This window comes from Bombina bombina, chromosome 6 (assembly GCF_027579735.1).
Source record: "Bombina bombina isolate aBomBom1 chromosome 6, aBomBom1.pri, whole genome shotgun sequence".
Taxonomy (NCBI): domain Eukaryota; kingdom Metazoa; phylum Chordata; class Amphibia; order Anura; family Bombinatoridae; genus Bombina; species Bombina bombina.
This window is the reverse complement of record NC_069504.1, coordinates 1,013,457,054-1,013,480,155: the sequence shown is the minus strand read 5'-3', so window position 1 is coordinate 1,013,480,155 and position 23,102 is coordinate 1,013,457,054. Positions and strand designations below refer to the sequence as shown.

General features: G+C 37.0%; 1 protein-coding gene across 1 annotated transcript in view; it reads right to left on the bottom strand.

Annotated features, from left to right (window-relative positions):
* The window catches only part of ANO2 (anoctamin 2), an 850,080-nt gene that overhangs the window by 23,227 nt on the left and 803,751 nt on the right, over positions 1 to 23,102 (bottom strand). Inside the window, exons 22-24 of the mRNA XM_053718733.1 lie at positions 22,263 to 22,415; positions 21,452 to 21,504; positions 17,579 to 17,760 (exon numbers count right to left, since the gene is read on the bottom strand). Of these exons, the coding sequence (XP_053574708.1) occupies positions 17,579 to 17,760; positions 21,452 to 21,504; positions 22,263 to 22,415 (388 nt within the window). The remainder of the gene's footprint in view (positions 1 to 17,578; positions 17,761 to 21,451; positions 21,505 to 22,262; positions 22,416 to 23,102) is intronic.

The window sequence follows — 23,102 nt, the reverse complement described above, 5'->3', positions numbered from 1 at the left end:
CTAGGTTTAGCTTTCAACTAAGAATACCAAGAGAACAAAGCAAAATTGGTGCTAAAAGAAAATTGGAAAGGTGTTTAAAATTAAATTCCCTATTTGAAACATGAAAGTTTTTTTTGGACTTGACTGTCCCTTTAACCATCAACCACCCACATTGCAATAAACCTAATTACCCTATTAACCCCTAAACCGCAAAAAAAACACATTGCAATAAACATAATTAACCTATTAACCCCTAAACTGCAAAACCTACACATCGCAGTTATCCTAATTATCTTATTAACCCCAAAATCGCAAAAACACCACATAGCAATAAACCTAATTAACTTATTAACCCCTCAAACCGCCAAAACCCACAACGCAAATAACTTATTAAATTACTAAGCCCCCTAACCTAACACCCCCTAAATTAACACAAATTAACTAAATTAAAAAATTCTAAAGTTACAAAAAAAAAAGCTAAGATTAAAAAAATAAAAAAGGCTAACATTACAGAAAATAAAAAAACAAATTACCAAAGTTTACCAAATTAAACCTTATCCCTATAAAAATAAAAAAAGCCTCCCAAAATAAAAACACTCCCTACTCTAAGAATAAACTACCAGTAACAGCCCTTTTTGCAGGGCATTGCCCCAAGATAAACAGCTCTTTTACAGAAAAAACGTCTAGGTCCCCCTAACAGTAAACGCCCCCCACCCACCAAACCCCCAAAATAAATAATGGGCAATGCCCAAACAAATGCCCTTTTCAGGGCAATGGGTAGTTTAGTTTTTTTAGTGTTAGGTTTTATTATTTTGTGGGGTTTGTTGGGAGGGGGTTTTACTGTTAGGGGGCTTAGACTTTTTTCTGTAAAAGAACTGCTTATCTTGGGGCAATGTCCTGCAAAAGGTCCTTTTAAGGGCTACTGGCAGTATATTCTTATATTAGGGGGTGTTTTTATTTTGGGGGGGGGGCTTTTTTATTTTCATAGGGATTAGGTTTAATTTTGTAAACTTTGGTAATTTTTTTTTATTTTCTGTAATATTAGATTTTTTTTATTTTCTGTAACTTAAGCTTAATTTAAACGTAGGTTTATTTTTTAATTTTTGGGGGTTAGACAGGTTTTTTTTTTTTTTTTTAGATTAGGGATGGACCGCAAAAGAGCTGAATGCCCTTTTAAGGGCAATGCCCATATAAATGCCCTTTTCAGGGCAATGGATAGTTTAGGTTTTTTAGTGTTAGGTTTATTTATTTTGGGGGTTTAGTGGGTGGTGGGTTTTACTGTTAGGGGGGACTTGCCCTACAAAAAGCAATTTTAAGGGCTATTAGTAGTTTAGCATTAGATTAGGGGGTGTTTTTATTTTGCGGGGGCTTTTTATTTTCATTGGGATTAGGTTTTATTTTTTTATATTTGTTTATTTTTTTCTGTAGTTCAATTTTTTTTTAATTAACAACACATAGACTGAGAGGGGAGAGAGAGCAAATGAGAGGGGAGAGAGAGCAAATGAGAGGGGAAAGAGCAAATGAGAGGGGAGAGAGAGAGCAAATGAGAGGGGAGAGAGAGCAAATGAGAGGGGAGAGAGAGAGCAAATGAGAGGGAGGAGAGAAAGCAAAAGAGAGGGGGAGAGAGAACAAAAGAGGGGGGGGGGAGAGAGCAAAAGAGAGGGGGAGAGAGAGCAAAAAAGAGGGGAGAGAGAGATAGCAAAAAAGAGGGGAGAGAGAGAGCAAAATAGAGGAGAGAGAGAGAGAGCAAAAGAGAGGGGAGAGAGAGAGAGCAAAAGAGAGGAAGAGAGAGAGCAAAAGAGAGGGGGAGAGAGAGAGCAAAAGAGAGGGGGAGAGAGAGAGCAAAAGAGAGGGGGGGGGGAGAGAGCAAAAGAGAGGGGAGAGAGAGAGAGCAAAAGAGAGGGGAGAGAGAGAGCAAAAGAAAGGGGGAGAGCAAAAGAGAGGGGGAGAGAGAGATAGCAAAAAAGAGGGGAGAGAGAGAGCAAAATAGAGGAGAGAGAGAGAGAGCAAAAGAGAGGGGAGAGAGAGAGAGCAAAAGAGAGGAAGAGAGAGAGCAAAAGAGAGGGGGAGAGAGAGAGCAAAAGAGAGGGGGAGAGAGAGAGCAAAAGAGAGGGGGGGGGGGAGAGCAAAAGAGAGGGGAGAGAGAGAGAGCAAAAGAGAGGGGAGAGAGAGAGCAAAAGAAAGGGGGAGAGCAAAAGAGAGGGGGAGAGAGAGAGAGAGAGCAAAAGAGAGGGGGGAGAGAGAGCAAAAGGGGTGGTGAAAAAATACACCAGGATGGATTCTTTCACCACCCTGCCATTTTCGGAATCCACCTAGATGGCAGGGTGGTGAAAGAATCCACCTGGATGCAGCGTAGGGTGGTTCGGTGGTTCCGTCACCACAATAGACTGCCCTCTGGTAAGGCTTTCCCACTAGTAGATAATAAATAAAGAGCTATGTGATCAGGGGGCTGTCAAAATAGGCTTAGATACAAAGTAATCACAGAGGTTAAAAGTATTCTGATATAACGATGTTGGTTGTGCAAAACTGTGGAATGGGCAATACAGGGATTATCTATCTTTTTAAACAAAAACAATTTTGGAGTTGACAGTTCCTTTAAATGAAAACTACTGCAGGGTAAATATCATGGGGAATTGGACTAGGTTACATATATTTTGGAGGCAATGCCATGAAATATGAAAATAGCATAGGGTATCTAATAAAAATAATCTAGAAAATGTATTTACAGATGATTCATTAACAAAATTTCAGACATAACACAACATTTAATAAATGTAATTCATAATCAAAAAAGTGACAATTCATTCAGACTAACCAAATTGTCTTTCTATGCATGTCTTGCATGAGTGACATTCAACAAATACATTCTTGCATCCGGATGGAACTTGAGGGCCTGTGTTTCTGGTGAGCCTGCAGGCTCGTCAGAAACAGCAGTTATGAAGCAGTGGTCTGAGCATAACCCTGTCTGCCTGTTCTGAGCAAGCGGACAGGAATCGCCACAATTCAAACCGATCGAGTACAATCGGGTTGATTGACACCTCCCTGCCGGCGGCCCATTGGCCGCGAGTCTGCAGGGGGCAGCGTTGCACCAGCAGCTCTTGTGAGCTGCTGGTGCAATGCTGAATACGGAGAGCGTATTGCTCTCCTCATTCAGCAAGGTCTTGCCGACCTGATCCGCACTGTCGGAACAGGTCCGCAAGACCGTTGTTAAATAGGCCTCATAGTATTGTTGGTATGTATAGTATCCCTAAAATCCCCCCAAATTATAAGGTTTTTAACTATTTTTTTTTATATATATAAAGAGAACTAAATAGTTTTATTAGGTGCAAAGGTATTAACGACTAACACTTTTTAGCATGTTAGATTTGGATGTGCACATATTTAGGGGCATGAGAAAGCCATTTCTTGAGTTGTTTTTGGTACTGAATTTGAAGAGAAAAATATCATTTTAAAGCATTAGTCATAAATAATGTTGCATTTATGAGAAACTGTTTATGTCCCTTTGCTCTTAACAATTTGTCTTTCTACTAATGTGAACAGACTGAAAAACAAATAGCCAAAAGTGGAATTGACAGTAACAAAAATGTTATTTTGTTAGATGAACTGGGGTGTAATTTTCTTTATTTGTTCCTGGCCTTGTAATGTGATATGTTTGTGCACTTTTAAATTGTCCTTAAATTCCAAAGCAGTCTGGAATTAAGCCCATGGGCTAGTAAACATATCTAATGTTATATCACATCACTAAGTTGTTTAGTCATTAGTTTGAGAATGCTGTAAAGGTAAATTCCTCTACTCAACAACTGGAATGTGCTCATGGGCCCTTCAGTAGCAGAGCATCTGTTTCATTAGTTTTGCTTCACTTTAGTCCCTCATCAACCAAATTTGGCCAAAGAAACACCCAGGTCAACTTCTAATAGGCTTTTGAATCATTTTAGTATTTGTTGAAAACAGTCATCACCTCAGAGATTTTGTGGACTTCCTGAACCTATCAACAGATATTTTGAACTCATCTGCCACTTAGTTTATTTCTTCCCAAATGTCTCTCGAAGAGTGTTAATATTATTCACGTATAACTTGCTAAGTAATACATGTTCTACATTAAATAATAAAGGAATGCATGAAGTTTTGTAACAAAATAACCTAAACAAAGTATTATATATCAGATGTATATTATGGTGTGTTAAGGAAAGCAAAAGGGCAATTGGTGATGTATATTAAATGTGTGTAATAAATTAGAATAATTTGTACACTATTTGTACATTTTTACTGGTTTTATCATATTTTTGTTAACTTTAAAGGACTGTAAATACAATACTTTTACCACAGACTTCCAATAGATTCCCATATTAGCAGAGTCTGAACATTATTATGATATATTAACAACTGCCTCAATTGCTTTTTAATGTTCAAACTACAGCCAACCCTTTTTCTTATTTGAAAGAACCAATCTGAATTTAAGTGTTGAGAGGACAAAGCTTGCTACTGCCTTTGTGTTAACAACATCTCCATTGTTTGGTTTCAGCAGAAATGATAAGATAAACTAAAAATGAGGGAGATATTTTTGGTAAGGTAGGTTTAGGATTGTGCTCTTTCAGTTTTCAGAATTAAATTATCCTAAGTTGGAGCAAAATGAATAATCAATATATATTGTACTATGGTTTCTCAAAGTGTTTACTGTCCCATTAAATAAATGGATTTTTTAAACTGAATAATTAAGTGACTTTTTACTGGTTAAATGGTTTAATGTATTTATGGGGAAAAAATATTATTTTCAAAACTGTAATATACACATGTGCTGTGGTTAGGTTTTAACTGAGGCAAGACATTAGATAATGTATAAAATCATTGCTTTATGATTCGTCACACTAAGGGCTCCATGTACTAAGTGTCGTAAACTGCTTTGGAGCCCTTGGGCAAAAGGTTTGCCAGCCTGCCTCCCGCAATGTAAGAAGCAACTGTCATCAGACCACTGCTTGTTATTATCTTGTCACCTCTGAGTTGGCAGAGAAATATCACCCGAACACACTCGCTTGGGGGGGATTGACAGGCTTTCCTCTTGTGCGATTTGTCGTGTGAGACAAGGGGCAGCATTACACACTTGCTGTGTGTGTAATAAAACATATGGGCAGTAGATGAACAGGGTCCACTGCCCGTACGCCGTGCGGACAAGTTCTTGTGTAGAGAACCTTGTCTGCTCACTGTTTAATACATTTAAGTTTTCAGGACTGGAAAATATATCATTTTCAGATTTAATGGATTATAACACTAATCTGTCTACCCACATTACACGTCTACACTAGAGTATGATGACAACAAATTATTTCATTGTCTAGGTATGGTAGGAAGATTACAGCCTGGTTAGAAATTTTACACTACAGCCTATATTTTTCCAAAACTATGAATTTGTGCTTCTCACTGCTTTTAAATGACTTCTCTCCCAGTTCTAAAGAACACATTGGTCTGATATTATCATTCTTGAAATTGCACAATTAATCAATCTATCTTTCTGGTTGTAACAACCCATAAGTAGTAATGGATAACTGTATAAAAAAATGTTCCATGTGACAATTGTTCCTTCATACAAATGTTCCTTTAGAAAGAGTGTTAACATTTGAATATCCAATAACGTATTTTAATTTTTGAATGTGACATTAAAATATTGCACATGAATATTGATAACCATAGATTTATATTAAACTGTTTGAGAATCAGTATATAAATATCCAAGTGTTGTGTTCAATATCGGAATGTTATATTCAATAATAGGACTTACTATTTATTTGTTTACTTATGTATTTTTAAATGGTGCAATGCCACCCACTGCAGATTCACGGCCAATCGGCCGCTAGCAGGGAGTGTCAATTAACCCGATCTTATTCAATCGGGTTGATTTCTGTCCGTAGCCTCAGAGCAGGCCTGAAGGCTCACTGGAAACAAGGGGCATCAAGCTCCGTACAGAGGTTGATAAATCAGCCCCATTGTTGTGTTTGATTTTCAAACTCCCCCCCAAAAAAACAAAATGACATCACTAAATAAGACAATCATTTTCTCTAAAGTGATGCTAGTATTAAAGTGACATTTTACTGTAAAATTATCGCCACTTTAACATATTATCAAGTATCCGTTCTACCTGCTGGAGTGAATTAAAATTTTTGCAGATAACACCTTTACCTCTGCTTTGACATTTGAAATAGCTGCCTTTTGCTTGTTGATACTAACTTCTATAATAAATGTGCAGTATTCTCTTTAGAAAAGCAATGTAACCCAAAAGCACAAAGAGAAAGTAACCTTCCAGTAGGGGGTGGGAGAGCAATTTTTGTATCTTAACATCAGGTTTTGCTCATTGAATTCCCACCCAGAATTACAATTTCCCAAACTAACTAATGGACTTTTTATATATAGAGAAAAATAATATTAACAGGTTTGTTTTTTCTGTCCTAGACTATCGTTCAGACAATAAAAATAACTTTGGACTTGTAATATGAGCACAATAATAGAAGAACAATTGATTTCCTTGTGTGATCTTAATATATTTTTGAGCTCCACTTGTAATCTAGACCTTTATAATCTGCAGCTTGTATTACAAGTATTTGTGAACAAGGGGAAACAAATATTACAGTACAATACCCGTTTACATTTTCAAAGTGCAGGCAGGCTCTAGTATCATCATTTTTATGTGAGAATGCAAGCAGTGTCGGAAGTAGATGATTTAACAGTAATTGATTTGTTTTGAATCAAAACAATGGAATTGTATAACAGTTTATAATGAGCTCAGTGGTTTATAAGGCAAACAAAAGCTCTGATGAATTAGGAAGGGGTTTACCAATGGATAAAGTGTTACTTCATCACTTTCTATGTATTTTTAATGTGATTACCATGATGTTTATATCACATTATTTTCTTTGCTCTATGTGTCATTATCATTAGGGTTAAAGATCCGGTTTAATAATTCTAGTTCACATCTTGTCCACAGATGTTTTTCATAACATGGACAGTATTTGCCTTCATCCTGGAACGCTTGAGTCAGACACACTTTATTATTTTACTTGTGCTCTTTAGGCTTTATTAAAGTGATGGTCAATTTTGAATATTTGGGAAATATATTATTAATCCTAAGTTCTGTCTAACCTAAATTTCTATGTTTTTTCCTTGTTTATTTGATTGCTTTCTATAATAAATAATGTTTTACTCACAGAGCGTTATTGCTAATTCCTCCGCCCCCATCATTAATTCCTGTTATTTTCTATGACAGAGAGCAGAACCACCCCTTGCGACATCATAGTATTGGAATGTAAATCTTCAACTTTAGCTATGCGCATGCGTTTCATTCCGTATTCAATACATTGTATTGAATGTATTGTATACATTGTAATCATTGTTAGCGCAGCATTTTGGAAGACAGTATTTAAACGGAAACTTAATCAAAGTTAATCGTTAGTTGTATAACTATAAATTATATATATATTGATAGCAGGATAAATTAATGATGTTCATGTTTGTAACTAATAAATTTAGAGAGCACCCGGTTTATTTAAAAAAATAAGAAATAAAGTTTAAAACAAAACATATGTCGTATTCTCTCCTAGTACGGATAACATACTAATTATTAGTATACATAATCTATTATGGACATTGCATCGATTCTATATATAACGATAAGCCGATCAATTCAGAATACAAAAGAAATCGAACATATTAATATATAAATTGTGCATCTACGATTCTAAATATAATTTGAAGTAAGGCTATATTTATTATTATTGTTGGAGTACTATTATAGATATAATATATAGATAGTATATACAACAATCTTATTTTATATAATAAGCAGCGGATTGAAAACTTGAGCTAGAAAGGAGACACACCATTAGAAAAAATCAGATGTTTGTACTTGCCTTATACAATATTGCCAGCTACGATCTCCTCAAAACAATGTTTCTGATTGAAATAAATCAAACTCGCGCATGCGCACAAATACATGTTATTGTACTGTCAGTCATCGATCCAATGTCTAGCGCATGCGTATCTTTAACTTAGGGCATGTTTGATGATATCAGTGTTGCAGACTGCCTGGGCTGTCATTGGTATTTCAAAACACATGGGTAAAATAAATCAATGGCGGCCGTGGTACAGGAGGAGGAAAGTATATTACATTTCAACTATTTCAGACTAAATAATTAAATAGAATGAGCGGTTTGCATGTTTTCATGAATGAAAGTCCACTTCATTTTTTTATTTTGCATATGAATACAAGTGTGAAGTCGGCTAAGTTTACCATCTCTATAAAGAAGGTGGGCAACTCTAGTCACGATATATATATATATATATATATATATATATATATAGATTAAATAAGAAATTCAATTAGATGGGTTAATCCAGCACAAACTAAATATAAATCACTGTAACCATATTAAATTATTGTGTAAAAAATGCACAGGGAGCTACCAGGTCAGATCAGAGAAAAAAGCAAAGCATTTATTAATTCTCTACCATCCTAAATAAATTACCATAAATGTATAGGTTCAAATAACCATAAAAGAAAAAGTACAATAAATGTGAACAATCCTAAAAACTAGGGAAAATATTGCCATGTATAGTTAAGTATACCGGTATATGATGGAGTATATAGATAACTCGAATCACTTAAGTCTAGACTATATCACAGTAATTCATAGCAAAATATAGATCTATTCATTAAAGTGCACAATGTTAAATTTCAAATTCCTTTTCTAAGCTAAAATGATTTCCCACTATATTCTCTTAATTCTTATAGGATGAATGAATCCAATGTCACATTTATATGTGCATATGTTCGCTATGCCCAGGTTCCCATGATACAGACAACTTTGGGTTGTATGATCTGTCTGTAAATAGATAGTATATGGGTATTATGGTTTTCCATATAATGAGTGTCCTATTATAATTTGAGTTAATATTAAATACTTTGTTTCAAATTCCCATTCTCTAATTTATAATATGAATTCATATAGATATATGTATATATTTGTTTGTTTTGTAAATAAGCATAATGAGTATGTGTGAGTATAGTGAGTAATCCAATACAGTATATTTCACCGGAACTAATCATGAGATGGCTATATAAGTTGCTAAAATGCAACCAATGTTATGACGCTTGAAAAAGCCCAACACTAATTACTAAGGGTGAAACGCGCGTAGCGTGAAGGTCACGCCTCTGTGAAGCTGGAGGCGTGGGGCGCCAACTTTGGATGATATCGGCCTGTATGGTTTCAACAGGTGAAATTCAACGGAACATAGAGTCTACTTGATAGGGAGACGGAGGGGCAGCTCTGACCGCGGAATCGTTAAGAGGACTGCTAAACTTGGTCTGGTGAGCTGTAGGCTGTTTAAGCCTTGAAAAACCCGGTCTCTAGTTCATTTATTGATGGACGCTGTGCTGATTTCTTTCTGTCTGCTTATGCACTCAGGATTTCTTGTGCTTTTTCGCCTGGCTCTGCTTTACAATTGCCTATGCTATAACAAGTTTCTTCATAGCATTATTAACAAGTGACTGTGTGCTTAATATGCATCTTTGCTTTGCTATGGAACTGCCTTTCATATGTCATATGCATTTGCACACCGGGAACTGTACATATGTTTTCAAGATATCACGCTGAATTGAGTGTGGAACTATCTGCTTTATGATAACATTGTCATTTACTATATATGACTATTGTTGCTTTAGATGATATCTTATATGAAATTTAACATTGTGCACTTTAATGAATAGATCTATATTTTGCTATGAATTACTGTGATATAGTCTAGACTTAGGTGATTCGAGTTATCTATATACTCCATCATATACCGGTATACTTAACTATACATGGCCATATTTTCCCTAGTCTTTAGGATTGCTCACATTTATTGTACTTTTTCTTTTATGGTTATTTGAAACTATACATTTATGGTAATCTATTTAGGATGGTACAGAATTAATAAATGCTTAGCTTTTTTCTCTGATCTGACCTGGTGGCTCCCTGTGCATTTTTTACACAATCATTTAATATGGTTACAGTGATTTATATTTAGTTTGTGCTGGATTAACCCATCTAATTGAATTTCTTATTTAATCTATATTATAGCATTTGGGTTCCGTGCACTGGTTCACCTGCTGGTATTCAATTTGTCAGGTGATCCATTACTATACACTTTATATCCTTTTTAGAGCGGGTTCTATTGTATCGGACTTTCCAAAATCACTTTAATCAGTGTTAACGTTTTCGGACATAATATAGTCCGTCTTCAGACAAAAAAGTGTTTACACAGTACTTACCCAACACCCATTAAATACACCAAACGAACAGTGAACTGTCTCAGCTTTCACGCTCTCCCGGGTAGCTCCGCCTCCTAGTGGTGACATCATCATCCCGGGCAACGTGGGCCATGCCAGTATACAACTGAGAAGCACATAACAAAAACAAAAAAATAATTAAAAGGCAAGTGATGCTGTGGCAAGTCAGAGGCATAACATAGGGGTGCAATATTTGCATTTCAACATCACAGCAGTTATATTCTGTATGGCTTACACGGACCGTTGCTGGTTGTCATAGCAACCAAATATACACATGTACAAACTTACTATCAGCAGGGCAATCAGTGCGTGCAAGACATACAAAAGCACATTATAGTGAAACATTTAGCATATGTTATAAACACCCATCTCTTCTCACTGGCATTACATAAACCGCAACTTGGTTGCCATGGCAACCTTTATAACAATAAAGTTGGCGTGGAAATCCTTACTAAGAGAATTGTGTGTTTATATATCAGGACCAAGGAACTACAAAGCATACAGCAATAATCAAAATGACATGATAGACAAAGCATACTGTGTGTGAATGTCTGAGTTATACCGCACAATTCTTGCAGTGATCTAGATCACAGTATAAACAATGCCTATCACGCCTCCACTCCACAGGGAATAGTATAACGATTCACATGAGCTGCACAGACCACACAGGGTTGTCATGGCAACTGCTAAGCAAATAATTGCAGCATGGATGTGCAGGTCATGTAATTCAAAGCAAATTCAATACTTAGAATGGGTTATGGTGGTTTGATCTGCACCATCTAAGCTCAATGTGCCAAAGAACAAATAAACATATACGAAAGATCTAATAACCACCCAAATTTGCCATCACCGGTATAGCAGTCATATTCCAGCCAGATTATTCAAGTGGTTGCTAAGGCAACTCCCAAACCAGAACTTTGAAGAGTAAAGTGTAATCACATTGGGCATGGCAAGCTATATACAGAAATGGCAAAAAGGGTAGAAACAGCACCAATGGTTCAGGACTCTCAATCCCTATGGCTCAGAGGACTCTCACTAAAACATTTCTCCAAGGTCAGTACCGTAAGCAAAAGGCCCATTCAGGCCAAGCAGAGAAATAGAATAGAATAGAATAAATTACAGGAATGCCTGCCAGTCCAGATGGGTATTTAGACCCTTTGGCACCAGTGTTTGTAGATGATATGTCCATCTGGCTTCCCTCTGTAAGAGTGCTCCAGCCCGATCACCCCCCCTAGATAGGGGCAGAAATATGATCGATGATGGTGTATTTTAGATCCGACACCTTATGCTTTAATTGTTGAAAATGTCTGGCAACGGGTTGTTCCGAACACTCATTCTTTATTGCCAGCCTAATGGCCGAACGGTGGTTCGCCATGCGGGTACACAAGTCGTCAACAGTCTTTCCGACATAGTACAGGCCACATGTACAATGGAGCAAGTAGACAATGTATGTTGTAGTACACGTTAGCCTGTACCTGTGTTTGTAGACCTTCCTCCTGTGGGGATGCGTAAATGACGAGCCGGTGATCAATCCGCTGCACGTTGTGCATCCCAGGCAACGGTATACCCCAGGTTTACTCGTGTCCAACCACGTTGTCTTCTTATATGCTTTTTGCGGATCATTATCACCAGATGGTCCCTCAGGGATCTTGCCCTCCTGTAGCCTATTCTCGGTGTGGGTGAGTTGTAAAAAGGTAAAGTGTTGTCACTATTTATGATGTCCCAGTGTTTTCTGATTACTGAGGACATTCCATTTTTATCCCCCGTATACGTCGTTACAAAAGTCATTCTTTTATCATCTGGCCTAATTGTTGTTGCAGCATTATTCAGTACGGAATGACATTGTTCACGTAATAATTTAACGGGATATTGCCGGTCTTCAAATCTAGACTGCATCTCTGTTAGTTGAGTCATCTTGTTATCCTCATTGGTGTTATTTCTGGCTACCTCTGCAACTGTGATTTGGGTAAGGCCCTCTTCAAGGCTGGGGGGTGGCAACTCGATAATGCAATAAAGCATTTCGATCGGTCTCTTTGCGAAATAAGGTAGACTGTATCCTGCCGTCACCCTTGTACAAACGCACATCTAAGAAATCAATTTGGTTCTGATCGTACTGTATCTTGAACTTCAATGCTTCATTAGAAGAATTGAGCTGTTTGAACCAAAGTTCCAATTCTTGGATACTCCCACTCCAAATCAGGAAAAGGTCATCTATGTATCTTCTAAAGACCTTAATATGCTCATTCCCAAACAGGTCTGTTTCGAATTCCTCAAAGGTTGCCATATACAGGTTCGCATAGGATGGGGCCACATTGGACCCCATTGCTGTGCCTGTTAATTGGAGGAAGAACTTGTTCTCAAACCTGAAATAGTTTGTACTGAGACAGAGGTCCAAGAGATGTAACAAGACCTCCGCTGGTGGACCAATATAAGGATACCTAGCAGATGTGTTGATACAGCCCGTATACCTTCCTTATGAGGGATGACGGTGTATAAACTTGTTACGTCAAGAGTGACAAGTAGATCCGTCGGCTGGACTTCATCTATCATGGTTAGCAATAATAACAGAGAGGCTGAGTCCTTGAGATATGAGGGCATGTTAGCCACCATAGGCTGTAGAAAATGATCCACAAAAGTGGTGATGGGCCATAATAAAGACCCAATCGCGGAGACAATCGGCCTCCCCGGTGGTTTCTGTAACTGTTTGTGAATCTTTGGAAGGGTGTAGAACACCGGAGTCCTTGGGTATTCAACGGTAAGATAGGCTAAAGTTGTTTTGTCCAAAAAGCCCTGCTATAGGTCATGTGTAGGTATTCATCTATCCGTTTTTTGAAAGATGCCGTGGGGTCACCTATTAAAGTTTTATAGGTCTTTACATCTCCCAGTTGTAAAAGGATTTCATCCCTGTAGTCTACATAATTCTGTAAGACTATTGCCCCTCCCTTGTCCGCTTCACGGATTATTAGGTTCTTGTCATTTGTAAGTGATCTTAAAGCGGCCCACTCCAGCTTAGTAAAATTGTTAAAGGTATCCTTGTGATGTTCTTTGACTGACTTTTCCATTTCATCCATACTCAGTTCATATATGTGTTGATGCTGGCATTGGTTGATTGAGGGGTATACTTAGACTTGCTCCTGAAATGTCTATGTTCCTCCTGATTGGATGAGAATTTTTCTTTCAGAAGCAATTGTCTATGAAATTTCTTTGAATCGATGTATAAATCAAATGGATCCGTACTAGTGGTAGGGACAAATGTCAGACCCTTGTTTAAAACCTGAGACTCAAGGGCCGTTAGCTGGTGGTCACTCAGGTTAACCACAATGTCCTCTTTTGTTATTTCTGTGGCATGGCTGGGGGCTTTTTCCTTGTATCCGCCTCTCCTGATTTTGGATCTTTTCCTGCCAAGTTTTTTGAGCGTGTGGTTACACCGCTTAGATGTTCCACCTTCCCACTAGTGCTTGCAATAGCTTCTCCCTCTGAGCCTGACCCTGAGCCCGAGCTCTCTACTGTAGTCAGATCTCTGGGTTTCTGATACCTCTGGCGTCGAGCTCTGAATTGACGTTGTCTTTGTCTTTCTTGTACAGGTAGAAGCCACAGGTATACCCGCTTGTCGCGGTAGTCATTCGTCACAGCGTCTAGCTTTTTGTTCTTAAACTCAATTAAATCCACTTCATACTTCTTTGTTTGTTCCTCTAATTTCTGTAGCCAATCCTCATTAGTATCAGAGGTTAACTTTGCCAGATGCTGTTCTTCATATGCTGCGATCTCCACTTTTATCAGTGATAAGAGTCTGCCCACTTCTTGGATGACTAGTAAAATCAAATCCAAACTGCATTTATTTTCTATTTTACACCATTTGTCGCAAAAAGCAGGGTTATTTCTACCAATCGTAGGGACATTTTTTACCCTAAAACCTCTAGGTATATGGCCCCTACGATGGTACTCGGACAGATATGTCCCATGTAAATTAAGATCCTTTTCTTTTTGTTTAAGTTTCAGCAACTGTGTGTAAATATGAGCAGGTCTCTCAACTGTTTGGCATCTAGTGAAAGAACTAAATCTGATTAGATCTGCATCTGTAAATTGGAAGGTGCAGGCTCCAGGAAATATATCCACACTACTAGCCATAGTATAAGGTGTCGGATCTGAAATACACCATAATCGATCATATTCCGCCCCTATCTAGGGGGGGTGATCGGGCTGGAGCACTCTTACAGAGGGAAGCCAGATGGACATATCATCTACAGACACTGGTGCCAAATGGTCTAAATACCCATCTGGACTGGCAGGCATTCCTGTAATTTATTCTATTCTATTCTATTTCTCTGCTTGGCCTGAATGGGCCTTTTGCTTACGGTACTGACCTTGGAGAAATGTTTTAGTGAGAGTCCTCTGAGCCATAGGGATTGAGAGTCCTACCATTGGTGCTGTTTCTACCCTTTTTGCCATTTCTGTGTATAGCTTGCCATGCCCAACGTGATTACACTTTGCTCTTCGAAGTTCTGGTTTGGGAGTTGCCTTAGCAACCACTTGAATAATCTGGCTGGAGTATGACTGCCTATACCGGTGATGGCAAATTTGGGTGGTTATTAGATCTTTCATATATGTTTATTTGTTCTTTGGCACATTGAGCTTAGATGGTGCAGATCAAACCACCATAACCCATTCTAAGTATTGAATTTGCTTTGAATTACATGACCTGCACATCCATGCTGCAATTATTTGCTTAGCAGTTGCCATGACAACCCTGTGTGTCTGTGCAGCCGATGTGAATCGTTATACTATTCCCTGTGGAGTGGAGGCGTGATAGGCATTGTTTATACTGTGATCTAGATCACTGCAAGAATTGTGCGGTATAACTCAGACATTCACACACAGTATGCTTTGTCTATCAGAGATAGAGATAGAGATAGAGAGACAATGTTCAAGATAAAAATACATTAATAAATATGGGAATACTCAGATATGCCATCACATCATCATTGCAGGCTTTGCCAAACACAAAATGTGTGTCTTTGTCTCACTTAATAAAATAGAAAATTATTTCTTATCATTGGAATATAAAATAATGTAGCGGGTTCAGTTAAAAAAATATTTGGATTTGTCACATGACATCATGGCATGTCTATTTAAGTTTTTGCATATACTATAGAACATTTCCATTGAAATGGATTGTAAATATGCATCAGAATTGAATCACCATATTGAAAAACACTTTAAACACTCATTTAAGATTGGATTACGAGTGGCGCACTAAGTATAGCACAAGAGCGATAAGGGGTATTTTACGGCTCTTTGCGCACATAGGAAATATGGCAAATATTAAGAGTTGAAAGTAAACGCATCGTTATCATGACTTCAGAGCTCTGGTTAGCAGTTACGAGAGACAACATTTTTTTCACAAAACACATCAAAAATAGATTTTAAAGTACAATTACACTCATTATAACAATGTCTGATTAAAAAAATTTTTTTAGAAAAATATTGCTTAAAAAAGTTATAAGGGCTCAAAGATATGAGGAGGCATATTTAAGAAATGTTTTGCGGACCAGATCCGACAGTGCAGATCAGGTCCGCAAGACATCGCTAAATGCGGAGAGCAATACGCTCTCCGCGTTTAACATTGCACCAGCAGCTCACAAGAGCTGCTGGTGCAACGCTGCCCCCTGCAGACTCGCGGCCAATGGGCCGCCAGCAAGGGGTGTCAATCAACCTGATCGTACTCGATCGGGTTGAATTGTTGCGATTGCTGTCCGCCTGCTCAGAGCAGGCGGACAGGGTTATGGAGCAGCAGTCTTTGTGACCGCTGCTTTATAACTGCTGTTTCTGGTGAGTCTAAAGACTCGCCAGAAACACGGTCCGTCAAGCTCCTTTCGGTGCTTGATAGATAGGCCCCAAGGTCTCAAGTGTTAAAAAAAAAAAAGAAGAAAAGTACTGCAAAGGTCTTTAACATATATACAGTATGCATACATACACATAAAAAAATAATACAAATTATAAAAAAATACTAAACATACTGTAAAAAAATATAGATATATTCTATGGAATATTTTACAGTATGTTTAATAATATTTTGTTTCTAATATTTTATATTTATTATATCAATAACATGCTGCAAGATTACTAAATGTTCACATGCGCTAACCTGTCCGCATTAAATATAAATTGCAAAATCCGATGCAAAAAATGCATCTTTCCCACTCCTATTTTCTTCACATAGATATAGATAGATAGATAGATAGATAGATAGATTTATAGATATTTTTAATGTGAGAATGTTAATGTAAAATACATAGCTATACCTATATATCTATAGGTAAAAATATGCAGGTATATATATATATATATATATATATATATATTTACAATAAGTAGGAAATTTTCCTGTAAGTGAAGAACATTGGAATGTTAAATATGTACAGTGCATATACAGCAAAACACATAAATACTGGTTGTTTAACGTAGGCCCATAAACGGGCAAAGTTGCCCCTTTACAGGCGCATGTTAAATTAGTGCTTCACTTGTAATCTATCCCTTTGTGTTTAAGCTATATTATACTATCTGTGTTCGACCCCTCTATAACAGTATAGCACTGGATCTCAAGCCAGCATACAAAGTAGATATGTGCATGATCGAAAAATTTGTTTTGGTTCGGTTCAGAGGTTTTCGAATTTCGTTTCGGATTGATTCGAATTCGGAAAACTTTGAATGAATTCGTTTCGGATTCGTTTTGGATTCATTCGGATTCGAAAAAATTTGGCTGGATTCTGTTAGATTCGGTTCGGTTCGGAAATTCAGAATTTCGGTATGTGTGCTGTGTATTAGACTAGTATTGTACTGTATATTAGGTGTAACCCATAGCAGAGTGATATAACCTAATATACTGTACAATACTAGTGTAATCCAAGTCCATCCGAATTTACCGAATAAATCCGAACTAATTCGGATTTATTCGGTAAATTCGGCAGTATTTTAATTCGGAAATTCGGTTCAATCCGAATCTCCGAATTTGCAGAATTTCCGAATCGAACCGAACATGTCTAATACAAATATCTTTCAAAAGGTGTAAAACCTGACATGTCCAAAAATATAGCATATGATCTTATTCTGATTTCTGTCATAAATACTTGCAAGTACAATAATTAGCAACATAAATAAATAAATTACACTTACTTCACATAAAATGTTTATCAGCACTTATAAATTGTTATTTCATGGAAACAAATTGGATTCATATTTCAATTTTAGACCTTTGTTATATTTATTTCTGTTATGTTACATTACCTGCAGACTTCAACATCTTGTTCAAACTGCGAGTTCTCTGGCTGGGTCCCAGCTTTAAGATGACTGACATTGAAATATGAAAGGGTGTGATTGATAAAGCCATGCATGGTCCCATTTGTGCTATACATATACTGATACACAAGGCGTGGAATGAAGTCTGATGTGACAGATATAACAAATGCCTGAGAGAGAAAAATAAGCACATGAAGCTTTTAAAGCAGACATATGCTATCCTTATTAAAAAAATAAAATAAAACAAAAATGTCTGTAAATACAAAGAAAAATCTAAACACTGATTCAGAGCTGTTGATAGACAAGAGACATTGTTTTCACAAAAGAAGTACAAGAAACAAACAACTCTGAGAGTGGAGTGTGAAAATATGTCATGCACCAAAGCTATGAGGAAATGTACTTCATACTTTTTGACTAAACTGGTAATTATGGGCCTGGGACTGACATGAGATGGTAAAATGGAGATGTTTGGAAACTAATTGACGTCCTCAAGGAAATAGTACCTGCCCTGCAAATGGGGTTAAACACATAGATAAAGTATTGTTTGGGAGCTGCAATTGGCTACTTCAGAGTAAGAATTAACCTATAGCAAAAGAACAAAATAAGACACAAACGCTTTTGAGTATAGTGTCTAACAATAAGGTAGATATAAATTCAAAGAGTAATACTCCCCTCTGGAATAGGTGAAACTGCAGCCATCCTACAGTTTCTCCCAACATTTCTTACATCAACCCTTGGGGACTTTGCGTCAAACCTCTGTCAGGTTGCCCTCTGCACTCTTTGTGAACCAGTGCCTCTATTTCTACACACATAAAAATTAACCTATGTGTTTAACACATTTGCAGGTGTTAAATACATGGCAAGCTAGGGTCAGTAATACAAAGGTGACACACACTAATAATTTAAAGCAGCTAATATTGCTAAAGAAATTCCCTTTATGTGATCTTATTTTATCAAAAGGGACATATAAGTCAATACTACACAGAGGGAGCGAGATATAGCGTTTTTCATTAACAGGAATACTGTATTATTGTTGTAAATAAAAATAAATTCACACCAAAGGTAAGAATCACAACTGCTTAATTACAATTACCAATGTAAACTGTATTTACAAATGAATTATTTAGATTCCTATATGTAATAATGTTTCTGTATTTTGTGTCTTACTTAAAAGGGAATAGATATCCAAATAGTATACCATCAGTGGCAGGGCAGGTTTCAATTATTATACTTTAGTGAATTTATTTAAAAAAAAAATGTTAAGGAAAAAAAAAATAGATCAAAGATTGTTATTTTCCATTACCAAGTATTTATTAATTATTATTATTATTAACAACACAATAATTACTTTGTATCCAGTGATAGTAATGGAAAGCAGAGCTGTGAGTGTTCTGAGCTGTCACTCAGCACTGTCTGACAGGTAAAAACTCCCTCTCCCTCTACAGGTTACTTGTTTACCATCTTCAAAAACACTGCTGTCCATATTGTATACAAGACATGTGCACAATCCAGGGCAAACCTCATTTTGTCTATCTATCTGATATCATGAAAGTGCAAGCTTCCTAATTCTAGTTTCAACCCAAGGCTAAACATTTGTATTTACCAAATGAGCCAATAGTCCACTGCTAAACAATTGAACCCACTTTTACCATTTCCCTGAACCTCTGATTCTGAATTTGGTGTTAGACCAAAAAAGAGGTTGTGTAAGTAAAACACCTTCATCCCTCCTATCCCCTAACATTTAAAGCTTTAATGTTGCCCCCATTTATTGGGAGAGAAATAAACAGCATAGAATATTCTTGCCAAATTGATTAGGGATCAAAATGTTGCTAGCTATGTCTCGATGTTCAATGCTTTAGATGGCTACTTGGCAGGGCAATCACATGATTACTATCTTCTATGTTCTATTGATGTTACCTTTTGACATAGGTATACTGTTTTTTTCAAAGGAAATTTGAATTCTTATTTTTACTGTTGCTATAGTTACTTTTCTTTCTTTTATTTGGATGAGAGTAAAGCTTACAGGACCATAAACCTGTTTGCTATTTTTGCAGGTAATAACCGGGTAACTGGATCCCTATTGGAATTTACCCATTGTTGGTTGTCATTTAAAAATAATGTATCTCCAGGTACTTCTGGCACCTACATCCTCCTCATTAAGGGATTTGAATCTTGTTTTTTTCTCCATATTCTCTAAAGGATTACTACCAAATTGCTTTTGGCTAACCTTGTTATTCTTTTTGTCTGTTCTCTCTTTAGGTTTCTGATGTCAGAATATTGCATGTAGATGCTTTTCTTCTTCACTCAATATGGTACAAATTTCTGTCCAAAGGAGAGCTAAGATGTATCCTACCATATGTTATCCTTATTTTTCCCTTAATCCTTTGTGTTACTTGATTTTTAAGGTCTCCATGTTGTCCTGAGATATTCTCTCTTGGGAATCTTGTTAATTGTGTTTGTTTGTTTCCTCATAGAGGCCTATTTATGAAATGTCTGTCGGACCTGATCCGACAGTGCGGATCAGGTCCGACAGACATTTCTGAATCCGGAAAGCAATACGCTCTCCGTATTCAGCATTGCACTTGTGAGCTGCTGGTGCAACGCCACCCCCTGTAGACTTACGGCCAATCGTCCGCCAGCAGGGGGGTGCCAATCAACCCGATCATACTCAATTAGATTCAATTCCGGTGATTCCTGTCTGCCTCATCAGAGCAGGCGGACAGGGATATGGAGCAGCGGTCTGAAACACAGGCCCTCAAGCTCCGTACGGAACTTGATAGATAGGTCCCATAGTCTGAATTTGATTGATTATTTCTTTAGTGGGGGTTCTTCCATTTTGATAGGGGCTTGGAAGCCTCTCAGGATTTCTTACTCAGGCGTTCCTTGCAAGATCTCCCACATCTATAAATAATTTCAACAATCCACCTGCACTTCCTTGTCTATAGAAATAGCCAATAAGCTATAGCAGTTTGTTCATTCTCATTCTGACTTTTGTGATTTTGTGTGGTAGTTTTCCAACCTGGTGTCATCATTTATTTATCTTAATTCATTTTTTTCTTGTGGTTTTATTTTATATTAACTTTGCTGCTTGATCCAGTCCTGTGTTTCTTGTTTATCCAGTTTCAGTTTTCCTGTGGTCAATTAATTTCCCTACCTCAGTTAGCTGTTTGAGTTGGGATTTATTGCCTGTGCTTAGGGCTCAATTTATCAAAGCTGAGGGGACAGGGGCGCATATACGCGCCCCTGTATGCCTCAGCTCGCCTCTGGCGGGGCGAATTTCCCCGGAGGAAATTACCATTGCACACAAGCGCTATTTTGCGCTCGCGTGCAATCCCACCCCCTGCCCGCGCACAGCCAATCACGCGCAGGCAGGAGCTGTCAATCTCCTCGGTCGGACTAGACCCTGGAGATTGAATTTCACCACCTTAGAAGTGGCGAAGAGGTTAGGAAAACAGCGGTCTAATGACTGCTGCTTGTTAAATTCGGCGAGCAGGTTCTTGTGAGAACTTGCAGCCGTATGGGCTTTGATAAATCAAGCCCTTAGTCTCTCATATCAAAGAAAGGGACAATAACATACAAATTAGTTTAATATCCTTTTAACTGTCTTAATAAATTTGAAGAGGGACGTTGTAAACAGTGAGTTTGTAGTAACAAATATTAGGGAATCTTGGTCAATGGATATATGATTAAACAGATGTAATCTAGTGCATTGAATTCTTATAAGCAAAGCAAAATATAAATTGTTAAGATCTGCAAACCAGATGATCAGATTTATCAATGTGGTGTTTATAAATACAAGGATTAAATGGAATTAAATGAATAAGTTCAATCAATTAAAATAACAGCTGATGGAATACTTACATTTATAATTACTGAAAATTTGCCAATACCACTCAAAATATTGTACCAGATTCCTGAAAAAAAACAACATATTTTAGAAAAGATTTTATATTTTTTTTCAACCTGCAAAAGTTTGCTTAAAACTTTATATTGTGTTGACATTTATATCTTTGCATAACAGAACTCCAACCCTTTCCAGTTACATGTATATGTTACGATTTTCCCTTTTTCCATAGATCTAATGATTCTATGGGAAAAGATAAAATGATAAAGTAACTTAAAGTGATCTGTATGTGGAGTTCTGTTAAATGTACTTTGTTCAAAACAAGAATTCGCTATTTGGACAGCAAATCATGTAAGATACAATCCTTAAATTAAATAAAGAATAAATTAGCAGGATATTTTAATTGTCAGGATATATTAATTCTAGTGAAATGCTTGTGCAATGCCGCCCCCTGCACATTCGCGGCCAATCGGCCGCTAGCAGGGGTGTCAATCATCCCAATCGTATCTGAGCTGGATGATTACGGTTTGCCATCTCAGAGGTGGCAAGTGAGTGAAGGAGCACTTAAGACCTTTGCTTCTTAACTTAAATTTCCGGTGAGCCTGAAGGCTCTCGCGGCAACAGCTGCATTCGTAGCTACATAAATCGGCCCCTATTAATGATTGCTTAGAGTTAGGGTCTATTGTAAGGAAAAAAATCTCTTTATTCATAAATCCAGAAATAAATTGTCCCAAATATTTTAATTGTGATTAAATTAAAGTAAATATCATTTTTAACAGATTAGGGAGGTAGTTTCTTTATTGGTAAAATATTTTGGAAAGTCATTACCTATATCCTTAGCACGAACCGCATCTGGTCTTCTAAGCTCTGCAACAAATTTTTTTGCATCTAATCTTACTTCTATTATGTTGTTGAGTAGAGCAAAAAGAGGAGCCAGAGGAAAGGATGCCACAAAGAGCGTAACAAATCCAAACTGGATAACTAGAGAGAAAAAAGAAAAAGATTCTATCATTCCATGTCGATTTGTATTAATGAACTGAAGGAAAAATAATAAAAAGAAAAAAAATGTGTTAAACAATTTATTTATTTTATATTTACAAGAGAGGACATCTATGAAACAGAAGAGCAAACATTTAAATTAATATATATATTAACCATACAAATATATTCCTATTAGGCAAAACAAGTAATTTATTTATTTAAAATACTAAGGGCCCGATTACAAGTGGAGCGCTAAATATCACTAGCGAGCAAGAGATATTAAGCCTCCACTTTGTAATACCAGCACACAATGATGTGGGGCATCGGAACATAGCACAGCAATGGGCAGCATTTTTAAATATATACTGTATGTATATGACTATATACATATATATTTATGTGTTAATATATTTATGTGTATAGTCCTTATAGTGTGCAGTTTTTTCTAACACCGCACTCCTACCAAGTTTAGACCCCAAAAACTGCCTAGTGCAGTTGTTTTTAATTTAAAAAAAAGTTACTTTTTTTTTAATTAAAAACTACAAAGCCCTCTATTTTGATGGCATTTATTTAGCACTAATTGCTAGCAAGAGTTTGCGATAGCAATAACCAGCCACTTGTATTGGCTGGTTAATTATTGCCCTCCTGCAAACAGACAAATTTGCCCATTACCGGGAGCACAATAAT